Source organism: Aulonocara sp. 'chitande type north' Nkhata Bay, linkage group LG17, assembly GCF_057382095.1.
Source record: "Aulonocara sp. 'chitande type north' Nkhata Bay isolate Kocher_YH1m ecotype deep benthic linkage group LG17, A_spYH_male_GT1.1, whole genome shotgun sequence".
Classification (NCBI taxonomy): domain Eukaryota; kingdom Metazoa; phylum Chordata; class Actinopteri; order Cichliformes; family Cichlidae; genus Aulonocara; species Aulonocara sp. 'chitande type north' Nkhata Bay.
This window is the reverse complement of record NC_141360.1, coordinates 21,305,501-21,324,309: the sequence shown is the minus strand read 5'-3', so window position 1 is coordinate 21,324,309 and position 18,809 is coordinate 21,305,501. Positions and strand designations below refer to the sequence as shown.

Here is an 18,809-nt window from a genome sequence, read left to right as displayed (position 1 = left end):
TGCACTGAAATGAATTAATTGCTGAATTTTGAGTTAAAAATATTGAATGAGATAAAAAAAACAAAAAAAAAAACAAACGAATTTAACCTGAAAACAAAGGTGCTGAACTGCTAAAAGCTGAAGGTTACACAGAAGAAGGAGTTGGAAAAAAACTGAAAATGTTTTAAATGTAAATTAGAAAACCCTAAGAAATGAGAAAAGAACATTTAGAGTCAGAAAACATCTGAATGAATATTACAAGTTCATATTCTTTGAATCACTGAATGACTAAAATGTGATCCCTCCACTTTGATCCACACAGTTTAAAAAATTTAAAAGAGTGAGCTTTAAAAGACACGGTGTTGGAAAGAGAACAACGATGGCGACGTTTTGAGGGTAAAATGATGGCTTTAACACTGTGGACACAGCAGCAGTTGAAAGAGAAGTGTTTAAGATGAATCTTGGCAGAGTGGCAGGCAGAGCTCGTTAAGCAGGCAGGTGTGAGCCTGGTTGCTATAGTGACCGCACCCAATGGCTCCATACACACACACAGACATGCACCTCACTTTTGCTGCTTAAAATGAACAGAAAAGTCAGGCCGAAACAAATCGCTCCCAAATGAAAAGTAAAAGTCGTATTGACAAAATTCTTTCACCGTGAGCGACAGCAATGTCTAGTCTACCTAATTCTCAGTTTTCATGCCTGTGGAGCTTATTATATGGACGTGGTGACAGTAGAAAGACACCATGCTCTTCTGATTTTCAAACGAACCTTCTGAGCCATTTTAACATTAGAGTCTATGGAAGAGTTGGAGGGAGGAGGCTGTGCATTGGTGACATTTATGAAAGAACCATAACACCTAGTACAATAGTAAACACATTGGATGAAAGAGGACAGCCATGGCTACGTTTTGAGGGTAAAATCATACCTGTAGAGCAAACGCTGCGGACACAGCAGCAGTTTTAAAAAAGATTTTAAGATTAATTTTTTTGCTCCTCTCACTCTAGCAGTTGAGCTGCCTCACTCTAGCCCCAACATTCCGTCCCATACACACCCATTATAAACTCTGAAACGGGTGAAAAAACATCATGAAACTTAAACTGGAACTGAAGAAAAAGTATAATAGATATTGAAAAGATAAATACAAGTTGAATAGTTGAATGTCTTGTCTTCGTTTTAAAGTTTGAATGGTGGCTCTATGTCAATGTATGTGGAAGTAGTAGGAGTTTAAAAATGAGTAAGTTGAATGAGAATTTGAAGGGTCTCCCCATTGAAATACATGGGAAATTTTTGTTGAATAAAGTTGAATAAAATTAAAAATATAAATGTTAAAAATGAGAAAAGTAGAAGCAGTCATGTCCAAAAGAATAGGAATCTAATGGTGTTTGAATGGTTTTTCTAAGTTGAACGGTTTTGAAGGAGTAGGAGTACAAAAAACGTACGGAATAGATAAAATATAATAACTAGAAAGTGCATTTTCTGAAGAAACTGCAGTGTGAATGCTTGAATCTGAATGTATGCACTGAAATGAATTAGTTACTGAATTTAAGTTAAAAATCTTGAATGAGATAAAAAAAAAACCCGAATTTAACCTAAAAACAAAAGTGCTGAACTGCTAAAAGCTGAAGGTTACACAGAAGAAGAAGTTGGAAAAAAGCTGAAAATGTTTTAATTGTAAATTAGAAAAACCTAAGAAATGAGAAAAGAACATTTAGAGTCAGAAAACATCTGAAAGAATATTAAAAGGTCATATTCTTTGAATCACTGAATGACTAAAATGTGATCCCTCCACTTGGACCCACACAGTTTAAAAAGTTTACATCTCTGAGCTTTGAAAGACAAGATGTTGGAAAAAGAACAACGATGGCGACGTTTTGAGGGTAAAATGATGGCTTTAACACTGTGGACACAGCAGCAGTTGAAAGAGAAGTGTTTAAGATGAATTTTGGCAGAGTGGCAGAGAGAGCTCGTTAAGCAGGCAGGTGTGAGCCTGGTTGCTATAGTGACCGCACCCAATGGCTCCATACACACGTACACAGACATGCACCTCACTTTTGCTGCTTAAAATGAACAGAAAAGTCAGGCCGAAACAAATCGTTCCCAAATGAAAAGTAAAAGTCGTATTGACAAAATTCTTTCACTGTGAGCGACAGCAATGTCTAGTCTACCAAATTCTCAGTTTTCATGCCTGTGGAGCTTATTATATGGACGTGGTGACAGTGGAAAGACACCATGCTCTTCTGATTTTCAAACGAACCTTCTGAGCCATTTTAACATTAGAGTCTATGGAAGAGTTGGAGGGAGGAGGCTGTGCATTGGTGACATGTATGAAAGAACCATAACACCTAGTACAATAGTAAACACATTGGATGAAAGAGGACAGCCATGGCTACGTTTTGAGGGTAAAATCATACCTGTAGAGCAAACGCTGCGGACACAGCAGCAGTTTTAAAAAAGATTTTAAGATTAATTTTTTTGCTCCTCTCACTCTAGCAGTTGAGCTGCCTCACTCTAGCCCCAACATTCCGTCCCATACACACCCATTATAAACTCTGAAACGGGTGAAAAAACATCATGAAACTTAAACTGGAACTGAAGAAAAAGTATAATAGATATTGAAAAGATAAATACAAGTTGAATAGTTGAATGTCTTGTCTTCGTTTTAAAGTTTGAATGGTGGCTCTATGTCAATGTATGTGGAAGTAGTAAGAGTTTAAAAATGAGTAAGTTGAATGAGAATTTGAAGGGTCTCCCCATTGAAATACATGGGAAATTTTTGTTGAATAAAGTTGAATAAAATTAAAAATATAAATGTTAAAAATGAGAAAAATACAAGCAATCATGTCCAAAATAATAGGAATCTAATGGTGTTTGAATGGTTTTTCTAAGTTGAACGGTTTTGAAGGAGTAGGCTTTCAAAAAACGTACGGAATAGATAAAATATAATAACTAGAAAGTGCATTTTCTGAAGAAACTGCAGTGTGAATGCTTGAATCTGAATGTATGGACTGAAATGAATTAATTGCTGAATTTTGAGTTAAAAATATTGAATGAGATTTAAAAAAAACAACAACAAAAAAACGAATTTAACCTGAAAACAAAGGTGCTGAACTGCTAAAAGCTGAAGGTTACACAGAAGAAGAAGTTGGAAAAAAGCTGAAAATGTTTTAATTGTAAATTAGAAAAACCTAAGAAATGAGAAAAGAACATTTAGAGTCAGAAAACATCTGAAAGAATATTAAAAGGTCATATTCTTTGAATCACTGAATGACTAAAATGTGATCCCTCCACTTGGATCCACACAGTTTAAAAAGTTTACATCTCTGAGCTTTGAAAGACAAGATGTTGGAAAGAGAACAACGATGGCGACGTTTTGAGGGTAAAATGATGGCTTTAACACTGTGGACACAGCAGCAGTTGAAAGAGAAGTGTTTAAGATGAATCTTGGCAGAGTGAGAGAGAGAGCTCGTTAAGCAGGCAGGTGTGAGCCTGGTTGCTATAGTGACCGCACCCAATGGCTCCATACACACGGACACAGACATGCACCTCACTTTTGCTGCTTAAAATGAACAGAAAAGTCAGGCCGAAACAAATCGTTCCCATATGAAAAGTACAAGTCGTATTGACGAAATTCTTTCACCGTGAGCGACAGCAATGTCTAGTCTACTGAATTCTCAGTTTTCATGCCTGTGGAGTTTATTATATGGACGTGGTGACAGTGGAAAGACACCATGCTCTTCTGATTTTCAAAAGAACCTTCTGAGCCATTTTAACATTAGAGTCTATGGAAGAGTTGGAGGGAGGAGGCTGTGCATTGGTGACATTTATGAAAGAACCATAACACCTAGGACAATAGTAAACACATTGGATGAAAGAGGACAGCGATGGCTACGTTTTGAGGGTAAAATCATACCTGTAGAGCAAACGCTGTGGACACAGCAGCAGTTTTAAAAAATATTTTAAGATTAATTTTTTTGCTCCTCTCACTCTAGCAGTTGAGCTCTCTCACTCTAGCCCCAACATTCCGTCCCATACACACCCATTATAAACTCTGAAACGGGTGAAAAAACATCATGAAACTTAAACTGGAACTGAAGAAAAAGTATAATAGATATTGAAAAGATAAATACAAGTTGAATAGTTGAATGTCTTGTCTTCGTTTTAAAGTTTGAATGGTGGCTCTATGTCAATGTATGTGGAAGTAGTAAGAGTTTAAAAATGAGTAAGTTGAATGAGGATTTGAAGGGTCTCCCCATTGAAATACATTATAAATTTTTGTTGAATAAAGTTGAATAAAATTAAAAATATAAATGTTAAAAATATGAAAAGTAGAAGCAGTCATGTCCAAAAGAATAGGAATCTAACGGTGTTTGAATGGTTTTTCTAAGTTGAACGGTTTTGAAGGAGTAGGAGTACAAAAAACGTACGGAATAGATAAAATATAATAATAATAAAGATTAGAAGAACAATACTGTGAATGCTTTTCAAGCATTCACACTAATAAAGATTAGAAGAACAATACTGTGAATGCTTTTCAAGCATTCACACTAATAACTAGAAAGTGCATTTTCTGAAGAAACTGCAGTGTGAATGCTTGAATCTGAATGTATGGACTGAAATGAATTAATTACTGAATTTTGAGTTAAAAATATTGAATGAGATTAAAAAAAAACAAAAAACCGAATTTAACCTGAAAACAAAAGTGCTGAACTGCTAAAAGCTGAAGGTTACACAGAAGAAGAAGTTGGAAAAAAGCTGAAAATGTTTTAATTGTAAATTAGAAAAACCTAAGAAATGAGAAAAGAACATTTAGAGTCAGAAAACATCTGAAAGAATATTAAAAGGTCATATTCTTTGAATCACTGAATGACTCAAATGTGATCCCTCCACTTTGATCCACACAGTTTAAAAAGTTTAAATGCCTGAGCTTTGAAAGATACGGTGTTGGAAAGAGAACAATAATGGCGACAATTTGAGGGTAAAATGATGGCTGTAACACTGTGGACACAGCAGCAGTTGAAAGAGAAGTGCTTAAGATGAATCTTGGCACAGTGGCAGGCAGAGCTCGTTAAGCAGGCAGGTGTGAGCCTGGTTGCTATAGTGACCGCACCCAATGGCTCCATACACACGTACACAGACATGCGCCTCACTTTTGCTGCTTAAAATGAACAGAAAAGTCAGGCCGAAACAAATCGCTCCCAAATGAAAAGTAAAAGTCGTATTGACAAAATTCTTTCACCGTGAGCGACAGCAATGTCTAGTCTACCTAATTCTCAGTTTTCATGCCTGTGGAGCTTATTATATGGACGTGGTGACAGTGGAAAGACACCATGCTCTTCTGATTTTCAAACGAACCTTCTGAGCCATTTTAACATTAGAGTCTATGGAAGAGTTGGAGGGAGGAGGCTGTGCATTGGTGACATTTATGAAAGAACCATAACACCTAGTACAATAGTAAACACATTGGATGAAAGAGGACAGCCATGGCTACGTTTTGAGGGTAAAATCATACCTGTAGAGCAAACGCTGCGGACACAGCAGCAGTTTTAAAAAAGATTTTAAGATTAATTTTTTTGCTCCTCTCACTCTAGCAGTTAAGCTGCCTCACTCTAGCCCCAACATTCCGTCCCATACACACCCATTATAAACTCTGAAACGGGTGAAAAAACATCATGAAACTTAAACTGGAACTGAAGAAAAAGTATAAAAGATATTGAAAAGATAAATACAAGTTGAATAGTTGAATGTCTTGTCTTCGTTTTAAAGTTTGAATGGTGGCTCTATGTCAATGTATGTGGAAGTAGTAAGAGTTTAAAAATGAGTAAGTTGAATGAGGATTTGAAGGGTCTCCCCATTGAAATACATTATAAATTTTTGTTGAATAAAGTTGAATAAAATTAAAAATATAAATGTTAAAAATATGAAAAATAGAAGCAGTGTTGTCCAAAAGAATAGGAATCTAACGGTGTTTGAATGGGTTTTCTAAGTTGAACGGTTTTGAAGGAGTTAGATGCCAAAAAACGTACGGAATATATAATAATAACTAGAAAGTGCATTTTCTGAAGAAACTGCAGTGTGAATGCTTGAATCTGAATGTATGCACTGAAATGAATTAATTACTGAATTTAAGTTAAAAATCTTGAATGAGATAAAAAAAAAAAAACCCGAATTTAACCTGAAAACAAAAGTGCTGAACTGCTAAAAGCTGAAGGTTACACAGAAGAAGAAGTTGGAAAAAAGCTGAAAATGTTTTAATTGTAAATTAGAAAAACCTAAGAAATGAGAAAAGAACATTTAGAGTCAGAAAACATCTGAAAAAATATTAAAAGGTCATATTCTTTGAATCACTGAATGACTAAAATGTGATCCCTCCACTTGGACCCACACAGTTTAAAAAGTTTACATCTCTGAGCTTTGAAAGACAAGATGTTGGAAAAAGAACAACGATGGCGACGTTTTGAGGGTAAAATGATGGCTTTAACACTGTGGACACAGCAGCAGTTGAAAGAGAAGTGTTTAAGATGAATCTTGGCAGAGTGAGAGAGAGAGCTCGTTAAGCAGGCAGGTGTGAGCCTGGTTGCTATAGTGACCGCACCCAATGGCTCCATACACACGTACACAGACATGCGCCTCACTTTTGCTGCTTAAAATGAACAGAAAAGTCAGGCTGAAACAAATCGCTCCCAAATGAAAAGTAAAAGTCGTATTGACAAAATTCTTTCACCGTGAGCGACAGCAATGTCTAGTCTACCTAATTCTCAGTTTTCATGCCTGTGGAGCTTATTATATGGACGTGGTGACAGTGGAAAGACACCATGCTCTTCTGATTTTCAAACGAACCTTCTGAGCCATTTTAACATTAGAGTCTATGGAAGAGTTGGAGGGAGGAGGCTGTGCATTGGTGACATTTATGAAAGAACCATAACACCTAGTACAATAGTAAACACATTGGATGAAAGAGGACAGCGATGGCTACGTTTTGAGGGTAAAATCATACCTGTAGAGCAAACGCTGCGGACACAGCAGCAGTTTTAAAAAAGATTTTAAGATTAATTTTTTTGCTCCTCTCACTCTAGCAGTTGAGCTGCCTCACTCTAGCCCCAACATTCCGTCCCATACACACCCATTATAAACTCTGAAACGGGTGAAAAAACATCATGAAACTTAAACTGGAACTGAAGAAAAAGTATAATAGATATTGAAAAGATAAATACAAGTTGAATAGTTGAATGTCTTGTCTTCGTTTTAAAGTTTGAATGGTGGCTCTATGTCAATGTATGTGGAAGTAGTAAGAGTTTAAAAATGAGTAAGTTGAATGAGGATTTGAAGGGTCTCCCCATTGAAATACATTATAAATTTTTGTTGAATAAAGTTGAATAAAATTAAAAATATAAATGTTAAAAATATGAAAAATAGAAGCAGTCATGTCCAAAATAATAGGAATCTAACGGTGTTTGAATGGTTTTTCTAAGTTGAACGGTTTTGAAGGAGTAGGCTTACAAAAAACGTACGGAAAAATAAAATATAATAATAACTAGAAAGTGCATTTTCTGAAGAAACTGCAGTGTGAATGCTTGAATCTGAATGTATGCACTGAAATGAATTAATTGCTGAATTTTGAGTTAAAAATATTGAATGAGATTAAAAAAAAACGAAAAAAAAAAAAACGAATTTAACCTGAAAACAAAGGTGCTGAACTGCTAAAAGCTGAAGGTTACACAGAAGAAGGAGTTGGAAAAAAGCTGAAAATGTTTTAAATGTAAATTAGAAAACCCTAAGAAATGAGAAAAGAACATTTAGAGTCAGAAAACATCTGAATGAATATCAAAAGGTCATATTCTTTGAATCACTGAATGACTCAAATGTGATCCCTCCACTTTGATCCACACAGTTTAAAAAGTTTAAATGCCTGAGCTTTGAAAGATACGGTGTTGGAAAGAGAACAATAATGGCGACAATTTGAGGGTAAAATGATGGCTGTGACACTGTGGACACAGCAGCAGTTGAAAGAGAAGTGCTTAAGATGAATCTTGGTACAGTGGCAGGCAGAGCTCGTTAAGCAGGCAGGTGTGAGCCTGGTTGCTATAGTGACCGCACCCAATGGCTCCATACACACGTACACAGACATGCACCTCACTTTTGCTGCTTAAAATGAACAGAAAAGTCAGGCCGAAACAAATCGTTCCCAAATGAAAAGTAAAAGTCGTATTGACAAAATTCTTTCACCGTGAGCGACAGCAATGTCTAGTCTACCTAATTCTCAGTTTTCATGCCTGTGGAGCTTATTATATGGACGTGGTGACAGTGGAAAGACACCATGCTCTTCTGATTTTCAAACGAACCTTCTGAGCCATTTTAACATTAGTCTATGGAAGAGTTGGAGGGAGGAGGCTGTGCATTGGTGACATTTACGAAAGAACCATAACACCTAGGACAATAGTAAACACATTGGATGAAAGAGGACAGCGATGGCTACGTTTTGAGGGTAAAATCATACCTGTAGAGCAAACGCTGCGGACACAGCAGCAGTTTTAAAAAAGATTTTAAGATTAATTTTTTTGCTCCTCTCACTCTAGCAGTTGAGCTGCCTCACTCTAGCCCCAACATTCCGTCCCATACACACCCATTATAAACTCTGAAACAGGTGAAAAAACATCATGAAACTTAAACTGGAACTAAAGAAAAAGTATAATAGATATTGAAAAGATAAATACAAGGTGAATAGTTGAATGTCTTGTCTTCGTTTTAAAGTTTGAATGGTGGCTCTATGTCAACGTATGTGGAAGTAGTAAGAGTTTAAAAATGAGTAAATTGAATGAGAATTTGAAGGGTCTCCCCATTGAAATACATGGGAAATTTTTGTTGAAAAAAGTTAAATAAAATTAAAAATATAAATGTTAAAAATGAGAAAAATAGAAGCACACCATTCCAAAAGAAGAGGAATCTAATGGTGTTTGAATGGTTTTTCTAAGTTGAACGGTTTTGAAGGAGATAGTCGGCGAAAAACGTACGGAATAGGAAAAAATAATAATAAAGATTAGAAGAACAATACTGTGAATGCTTTTCAAGCATTCACACTAATAATAAAGATTAGAAGAACAATACTGTGAATGCTTTTCAAGCATTCACACTAATAATAAAGATTCGAATAACAATACTGTGAATGCTTTTCAAGCATTCACACTAATAAAGATTAGAAGAACAATACTGTGAATGCTTTTCAAGCATTCACACTAATAATAATAATAATAATAAAGATTACAACAACAATACTGTGAATGCTTTTCAAGCATTCACACTAATAAGTGTCATTCCCTGTTAAAAATATCTGACATTAACCTCTTTCAGTAGCGCCCTCTGGTGTATTAGCAGCATGTTTATGTGGGAAAAATTGCTGGAACCACAGCAAGAAGTCTATTTTGAAAGGGGTGGGGCTTACTGTGATATCACATGCTCATTGGCCAATTGTGAATGACTCATGATTAGCTAATGAGCATCTTGTAAATAATCCCCGTTATTGATTTTTATTGTGACCATAACTTAATGACCATAATAAACTGATCAAGAAAGTGTTTACAGAGCTCCATACGGAAATCTGTTTTCACAAACACGTCTACCACTGCAAGTTATTTGGAACCACAAAAGTCGCCCTCTACTGCCCATAAGAAAGAAAGCAGGTTTAAGGTGCTTCAGGGAAATGTATGTAAGCTACATCCATATTTTATACCAGAGGTTTCAAACATTAGGCCCTGGGGCTAATTTTAACTGTATTTTAGTTTATCTTTAGTAGTAAAGACTTCCTCTAAGGTCTAATACAGAAAAAATTAAATGACAGAAAGGTTCCTGTTTTTTTTCACTATCTACTATTGAAATTGTTTATTTTTTCCTTACAATTTAAGAGTTGCAGTAGTCGTTTACTACAGCAGCATTTCTTTTTCATGCAGAAAAAACTGAAACGCATTGTTGAAATTGCACTTCTTCTTATACTAAGATATCTCAAGGCTTAAATGTGTAAATAATACTGACAGAAAGGGGAGTTTCACTGGTCTGGCCCAGTTAAGGTTAAAGTAGGCTGTATGTGGCCCATGACAAAAAAAAAACAAACGAGTTTGACATCCCTTGTTTTATACTATCTATGGTATTGATAGTTAGTTGCATTCTACTTTTCAAAAGAGACTGGGGGATACTCTGACTGCATTAGTATGATGCAGATGTTTGCATTTATACTTGTGCACAGGTTTGTCTGTATCATTAAGAGTTAATTTTACTAAAAAACAACAAAGGGAGAAAACTTCCCAGCCAGGTCTGCATGCAGATTAAACAAGAGAAAACAGCCTGCTGGAAGAAAGTTGCTCTAAAGAGGTGTTGTTGATATTCTAATCCACAGGTTCAAATATCTGTTTGTTATGTATATCTTCACTTAAATGTGAAAATTGAAACTACATGGGTTTTTGATTAACTGAACTTTAATCTAGAAAAATATTACAGGGTTTTCTCTAAATATTACAACACTTCAGTCCTAATATAATGTTCTATAAGTTATAGCAGTGCTGTACGTTTTAGTATGTTTCAGTGTTGTAGAAACACTGAGGTAAAGTTTACCTCCAGGTACGGGATGGGTGTGATGGGCGGGAGAGGATACTCCTTCAGCAGCCGCTCCTCGTCCAGAAACTTTCCGGCTCGGCCGTTGAACGCCGGCTGGAAGAGACCATAGTTCAAAACATCCGACAGAGACTGAGTCAACGTCACCAGAACCCTCTGCTTACTGGTCCAAACTGGTAACTCTGGGTCCAACCGCAAACACTTCTGAGAGAGCCAGAGACAGAGAAACAGGCGGACAGACAGAGAAAGAGACAGCCGGACAGACAGACAGACAGGTTTGTGCTGTGCCTTATGTTTATATACAAACTGTACATCGACACACAGTACGCCTGTGTGTGTGCGTGTGTGTTACCGTCTGCTGCAGGTCCGGGATGCCGATGCGGACGACGATGCTGTTCCCAGTGGGCGTGTCCTCTCCCTCGTCGTCCCTGGCAACAACAGAGCCTGCCGGGTTGCCGTTTGTAACCGCCTGTTGCCGCGGGCGATCATGTTTGGTGTCAGCAGCCGGACTCAGAGGCATGTGGCTGAAACAGAAAGAATGGTGATTATGACTGCTGCACTAATCACAGAGCAGATATAGGCAAAACTTTAGAGCCTTGTCACACCCGCTGGATTTAATAATGCCATTCAAAGCTGCTGGTAAATCACTGAGACAGCTCTGCCACTCCCAAGTCATCATGGATGGGGGACTGTTTTAACCCAAACCACAATCTTCATGTCAAACCAACCAAGTAGTTCTTTGTGCCTAAACTTAATTAGGCGGTTCTCAGTATCTAAACCTGACCAAGTTATTCTCAGTGTCTAAACCTGACCTAAATCTAACCAAGTAGTTTTTTGTTAAAAGCACAAACAAATAAAAATGAAATGAAGCAGTGACTGGCAAAAAGCTAAACCATTTGCACAACAAAAATATGCACAAACAATAGGTTCCAGATGACCATTAAGCATGGATTATATGGTTGCAAAAATTGTCTTAGAAATTCCACACGCCAAACACAACAGAATGGACAAGTTATCGTGCCATTTTAGTTCTTTAACCTCCTAGGACCTGCTGTCCACATATGTGGACATCACATTTTGGGATGTCCACATATGTGGAGAGTGCATGCTCAGTTGGTGCTGTGTATGTGTAATGCCCCATAGATGAATCTATGCGGTTCCAAAAAACTAGCAGACAGGTACGTGTGCCTTGGATCGGCAGCTGATGATTTTATTAATGTCACTTGAACCCAAGCAGAACCCTAGCATACTCACAGAAGAAACTAATACAGATTCAAAGAACTGTTATCTCTTTGCAACAAGTACAGTGGGGCAAAAAAGTATTTAGTCAGCCACCGATTGTGCAAGTTCCCCCACCTAAAATGATGACAGAGGTCAGTAATTTGCACCAGAGGTACACTTCAACTGTGAGAGACAGAATGTGAAAAAAAAATCCATGAATCCACATGGTAGGATTTGTAAAGAATTTATTCGTAAATTAGGGTGGAAAATAAGTATTTGGTCAATAACAAAAATACAACTCAATACTTTGTAACATAACCTTTGTTGGCAATAACAGAGGTCAAACGTTTACTATAGGTCTTTACCAGGTTTGCACACACAGTAGCTGGTATTTTGGCCCATTCCTCCATGCAGATCTTCTCGAGAGCAGTGATGTTTTGGGGCTGTCGCCGAGCAACACGGACTTTCAACTCCCGCCACAGATTTTCTATGGGGTCGAGGTCTGGAGACTGGCTAGGCCACTCCAGGACTTTCAAATGCTTCTTACGGAGCCACTCCTTTGTTGCCCGGGCGGTGTGTTTTGGATCATTGTCATGTTGGAAGACCCAGCCTCATTTCATCTTCAAAGTTCTCACTGATGGAAGGAGGTTTTGGCTCAAAATCTCACGATACATGGCCCCATTCATTCTGTCCTTAACACGGATCAGTCGTCCTGTCCCCTTGGCAGAAAAACAGCCCCATAGCATGATGTTTCCACCCCCATGCTTCACAGTAGGTATGGTGTTCTTGGGATGCAACTTAGTATTCTTCATTCCTCCAAACACGACGAGTTGAGTTTATACCAAAAAGTTCTACTTTGGTTTCATCTGACCACATGACATTCTCCCAATCCTCTGCTGTATCATCCATGTGCTCTCTGGCAAACTTCAGACGGGCCTGGACATGCACTGGCTTCAGCAGCGGAACACGTCTGGCACTGCGGGATTTGATTCCCTGCCGTTGTAGTGTGTTACTGATGGTGACCTTTGTTACTTTGGTCCCAGCTCTCTGCAGGTCATTCACCAGGTCCCCCCGTGTGGTTCTGGGATCTTTGCTCACCGTTCTCATGATCATTTTGACCCCACGGGATGAGCCCCAGATCGAGGGAGACTATCAGTGGTCTTGTATGTCTTCCATTTTCTGATGATTGCTCCCACAGTTGATTTTTTCACACCAAGCTGCTTGCCTATTGTAGATTCACTCTTCCCAGTCTGGTGCAGGTCTACAATACTTTTCCTGGTGTCCTTCGAAAGCTCTTTGGTCTTGGCCATGGCGGAGTTTGGAGTCTGACTGTTTGAGGCTGTGGACAGGTGTCTTTTATACAGATGATGAGTTCAAACAGGTGCCATTCATACAGGTAACGAGTGGGGGACAGAAAAGCTTCTTACAGAAGACGTTACAGGTCTGTGAGAGCCAGAGATTTTCCTTGTTTGAGGTGACCAAATACTTATTTTCCACCCTAATTTACGAATAAATTCTTTACAAATCCTACCATGTGAATTCATGGATTTTTTTTTCACATTCTGTCTCTCACAGTTGAAGTGTACCTCTGGTGCAAATTACTGACCTCTGTCATCATTTTAAGTGGGGGAACTTGCACAATCGGTGGCTGACTAAATACTTTTTTGCCCCACTGTACTTCAACAGGCAGCACATCAAGGCACAGATGCCAAAATACACCTCGTGTTAAGTTCACAAAATACTAACACTCCAGAATGAGAACCCTTTCAGTAGTGAAAGATAACAATGAATAGTGTGCTTATTCAGACAGGCCATGTAATCAAACTCAGCTGAACCTAAACCAGTCTGCATGAGCCAGTGATCAGCTGTTACCATATAGACTGTGCTACTCAAGCTGCTTTAGACTGGCTAGAGTTGCTGCACATCTGCAAGTGACTTTGCAACCTGTCTCCAGTCTAAATCCTTCATTTCACATTGTTTCTGAATGAAACCCATGTCTGTTGCATTATTTCTATTTATTACCTTCTATGTGCCTTTTTGTTGTCTGTCTATCCTCACATTGCTTCTACTTGTTGTGCTCAGTTTCCTCTGACACAGTTACTGGGTCAGCTTTGCACACTTTTGCTTTGTTGGGACACACAATCATGGACCCACTTTAACTTTTAAATAAAGTTTAAATGAAGAGATGTCCAGACCTTAAAATCATATTAAAATATGGATTGAAAAATGGTCTCTATTATGACAGAGATATTGGCATGAATCTAACAGCCTCCTACAGACATCTCTCACTGTCATGGTCCTGGGCCATGTGGGCCCAGTATTCTTAGTTCCTTGTATGTTTGTATTTCGTTCCTTATTTAGGCCATGTTTTCTGAGTTGCCCTGTTGTGTTGTTCCCTAAGTGTTTTCCCTTCATGGCTTTTACCCCGTGTGCCCCTCTGTGTATCTGTGAGCCCTCGTCTCTCCTTATGTTTTATTCCATGTTTCCCCTGCCCATTATGTCTAAGTTCTCCCCGTGCTCTCTCTCCACCCTGTGTGCCCTCTATGTATTTATGAGCCCTCGTCTCCCTTTGTGGTTGTTTCATGTTTCCCCAGCCCGTTATGTCTGTGTTTTCCCCGTGCTCTCTCTCCTCCTGTCTGAACCTCTGTGCCTGTACATGTCATGTTCAGTTCACCCCGCCCTGTCTCGTTATGATTATCAGTATCACCTGTGTTCCCCGTGTGTGCCCACTTTCCTCGTTTACCCTCTGTGTATTTCTGTCTGAGTCTCCCTCTGTTCGGCGTCGCGTTCTCCCTCATGCCGTGTGTGGTTCTCCCCGTGTCTTCCGGTATATGTTACTTTAGCTTTTCCCAGTTTAGTGTAGTTTTGCATTGCTTTTGTATCATCGTTATTGTTTATCACCTGTCAGCAATAAAGCTGCATTTTGAGTTTATCCCCCGTGTCTGTGAGTTTGCAATTTGGGTCCTCATCCTGCCTGCCACACGGCCGAATCATGACACTCACAGGGGATATTTTGCATTTACAGAGGTTAACAGTTAAAATGGCTGCTTTCCATTAGTGTTTTCCACCGCACACCAAATGTAGCACATCAGCGTTCATGTAATTAAACACCAGGTATCTTCATAGTTTAATTCTCTGTGATCGTGGGACGATATCTTATTCATATAGTCTGCTGCTGACTCTGATATGACCTCCACCTCCTCCAACGCTAATAATGTCCTCAGGATGTTACATCACATCCTGTTTTTCACCCCTTAACCAAGCGTTCACACAGTGGGAAGTGTCTGTACAACAGTTTGACTAAAGTTTAGTTGCTGTGTGAAAATGATTAGACAGGGAAGGGAAAGGAAAGAGGAGAAAGAGGAGCTGGATGAAATTCATTCCTCAGTTATCTTGCAATATTCATTCTGAAAATAATGTAGTATTTTAATAGTACTATATGTTTTGTTGATAATTGTAACATACATGTTTTGATAACGTTTTATGATCTTTATTATTTTTTAAATTAAAAGGAAGGCCATATCAAAAGGATTAAAGGAGCTGCACTAGATCAGAATCAGAATCAGAATCAGAATACTTTATTGATCCCTGGGGGAAATTATTTTTTGTTACAGTGCTCCATTTTAAACCAACATTAAGACAAGACAGACAATACGCTAACTAAGAATAGTACAATATATACATATATATACATACATACATACATAAGTCACTTATAAATAAATAGTTGGAAAAGAAACATGTGTAGTTGTAGCAGCAAACAGTGTGTTAAGTGGATGCGTTGTACAGGGAGATGGCCACAGGCAGGAATGATTTCCTGTGTCGTTCAGTGGTGCTTTTCGGTAATCTCAGTCTCTCACTGAACGTGCTCCTGTGACTGACCAACATGTCATGGAGTGGGTGGGAGGTGTTATCCAACATTGTCTTTATCTTGGACAGCATCCGCCTCTCCGACACCACCTTGAGGGAGTCCAGCTCCATCCCCACAACATTGCTGGCCTTACGGATCAGTTTATTGAGTCTGTTGGCATCTGCGACCCTCAGCCTGCTCCCCCAGCATGCAACAGCATAGAGGATCGCACTGGCCACAACAGACTCATAGAAAATCCTCAGCATTTTCTGGCAGATGTTGAAGGACCTCAGTCGCCTCAAAAAATAGAGACGACTCTGGCCCTTCCTGTAAAGTGCTGTGGTGTTTTTAGCCCAGTCCAGTTTATTGTCAATGTGTACTCCAAGGTATTTATAGTCCTCCACAATGTCAACACTGACCCCCTGGATTGAAACAGGGGTCAAGTGTTTCCTGGTCTTCCTGAAGTCCACGATCAGTTCCTTGGTCTTTGCCACGTTGAGCTGCAGATGATTCTGCTCACACCACGTGACAAAGGAGTCGACCACAGCCCGGTACTCTGTCTCATCATCCCTGCTGATGCATCCAACCACCGCAGAGTCATCAGAAAACTTCTGAAGATGGCAGGTCTCTGTGCAGTGGCTGAAGTCTGTGGTGTAGAGGGTGAAGAGGAAGGGGGAGAGGACAGTCCCCTGTGGTGCCCCTGTGTTGCTAATCACCTTGTCAGACACACACTGTGGGAGACGTACATATTGTGGTCTTCCTGTCAGGTAATCAACAATCCAGGACACCAGAGAAGCATCCACCTGCATCGCTGCTAACTTATCACCCAGGAGGGTCGGCCTGATGGTGTTGAAAGCACTGGAAAAGTCAAAAAACATGACCCTCACAGTGCTCGCCGGCTGGTCCAGATGGGTGTAGACACGATTGAGCAGGTAGATGATGGCGTCCTCTGTTCCGAGACGAGGCTGATAAGCGAACTGAAGGGGATCCAGATGTGGTCTTACTATGGGTCGCAGCTGGTCCAGGATGAGCCTTTCCAGGGTCTTCATGATGTGGGAGGTCAGTGCCACGGGCCTGTAATCCTGGGGGCCACTGGGACGAGGCGTCTTTGGTACAGGGACGAGGCATGATGTCTTCCACATCACCGGGACCCTCTGCAGACTCAGACTCAGCATAAACAGTTTATGAAAGACTCCACACAGCTGGGGGGCACAGGTCTTGAGGACAAGGGGACTCACTCCGTCTGGTCCAGCAGACTTGCCTGAGTGAAGTCTCCTCATTTGCATCTCAACCTGGTATTGAGTGAAGGTGATGGGTGGGGGAGGGGTGTCAGGAATCTCACAGGAGGCAACATGTGAAGAGAGAGGCTGGCACAGTGGTGTGGCTCTGGATTCCAGGCTGACTGCAGGTGAGGTTGTGGGGGTGGGAGCAGACACTGTGGTGTCGAATCTATTGAAAAACAGATTCAACTCGTCGGCTCTATTCTCACCTCCCTCAGCTCCCCTGCTGTTGGTTGGCCTGAATCCAGTGATGGTCTTCATGCCCCTCCACACCTCTCTCATGCTGTTCTGCTGGAGTTTCCACTCCAGCTTCCTCCTGTAATTGTCCTTAGCCTCTCTGATCTTGTCCTTTAGTAACACCTGGATCTTCCTCACCTCCTCTTTGTTGCCCCCTCTGAAAGCCCTCTTCTTGTTGTTGAGGAGGGCTTTGATGTCCTTAGTCACCCACGGCTTGTTATTTGGGTAACAATGAACAGTCTGAGCTGGAACAATGGAGTCTGTGCAGAAAGTTATGTAGCCTGTGATACACTCAGTAAGCCCATTGATGTCCTCGGCGTGAGGCTCACAGAGTGTTTCCCAGTTGGTCACCTCGAAACAGCCCTGTAGTTCCGCTATTGCCTCCTCTGACCACCTCCTAACAGTCCTGGTGGTCACAGGTTCCCTCCTCACAATTGGCACATAGCGGGGGGTGAGGTGAATCAGGTTATGATCTGACCTACCAAGTGGGGGGAGGGAGGAGGAGCTGTATGCATCCTTGACGTTAGCATACAGTAAGTCTAAAGTTTTCTCTCCCCTGGTGGGACAGTCCACATATTGTTTGAATGTTGGTAGTGTATTGTCCAGTGATACATGGTTGAAGTCACCCGAGATCACAATAAAGGCACTCGGGTGCTGAGTCTGTAGCCGAGCTATGGCAGAGTGGATAGTGTCACATGCAGCTGTGGGGTTAGCAGAGGGAGGAACATAGACAGCCACCAAGATGACGTGAGAGAATTCCCTGGGTAAATAATACGGCCTGAGTCCAACAGCACACAGTTCAGTGTCCGGGCAACAAATCCTTTCTTTGATTGTTATGTTGGCAGGGTTACACCACCGGTTGTTAACTAAAACAGCAAGCCCACCTCCTTTACGCTTACCGCTAGCGATGCTGTCCCTGTCCGCCCGAACAGTGTGGAAGCCTTCCACGGAAGCATTCTCATCGGGAATGTCCTGGTGCAGCCATGATTCGGTGAAACACATCAGGCTACACTCTCGGTATTCCCTCTGACTCCGTACCAGTGCTGAGAGCTCGTCGATTTTAATTGCCAACGATCGCACATTTCCCATCACGATAGACGGCAGACACGGTTTAAACCTCCTCCTCGCTTCGAGCCTCCGCTGTCTCACCGTCACCTTTTTTCTTCTCTTCTGTCCTTGACCTCTGCATCCCCGATGTGTTTTCCTCCAAATTTCAGCTGGTACTTCTGCGGGCCTGGCCAGCGAGCCGGCCGGCATCAGGGTGATCAGCTGATCTCTGGAGTAAACAGTCCGTGCGTGTAGGAGATGTGCCGCGGTCCCGTTCCTTGATAAAAGTAACAGTTCCACGGCCACCAGAAGAACAAAAACTCTCTCAATCCACGTGATTGAGTAAGAGATAGAAAACGGAGGAAAATACAAGTCAGAAAAAAAAAAAAGAATACGTAAGAAAAAAGAGCTAAACTAAGAGAAAAGCAGGAGCGACTGTAACAGGCTGCACGCTGGTTGGCGCATGCGCACTTATTAGATATTCAGCAGATTATTTCCAAAGAGTTTTTGTCACACATTAAAGCAAGTCATGGTGTTCCACAGGGTTCCATGCTCGGACCCATACTTTTAACTGCAATTATACATGCTTTGCG

At 40.4% G+C, this 18,809-nt stretch overlaps 1 protein-coding gene across 4 annotated transcripts in view; it reads right to left on the bottom strand.

The window, feature by feature from the left end:
* Positions 1-18,809, bottom strand: part of shank3b (SH3 and multiple ankyrin repeat domains 3b) — an 88,215-nt gene that overhangs the window by 33,300 nt on the left and 36,106 nt on the right. For 2 of the 4 annotated variants that reach the window (XM_086270144.1, XM_086270145.1), the window contains exons 3-4: positions 10,934-11,105; positions 10,582-10,785 (exon numbers count right to left, since the gene is read on the bottom strand). In XM_086270144.1, the coding sequence (XP_086126270.1) occupies positions 10,582-10,785; positions 10,934-11,101 (372 nt within the window). In that variant the 5' untranslated portion in view covers positions 11,102-11,105. The remainder of the gene's footprint in view (positions 1-10,581; positions 10,786-10,933; positions 11,106-18,809) is intronic. The other 2 variants (XM_086270146.1, XM_086270147.1) reach the window with 2 other exon arrangements.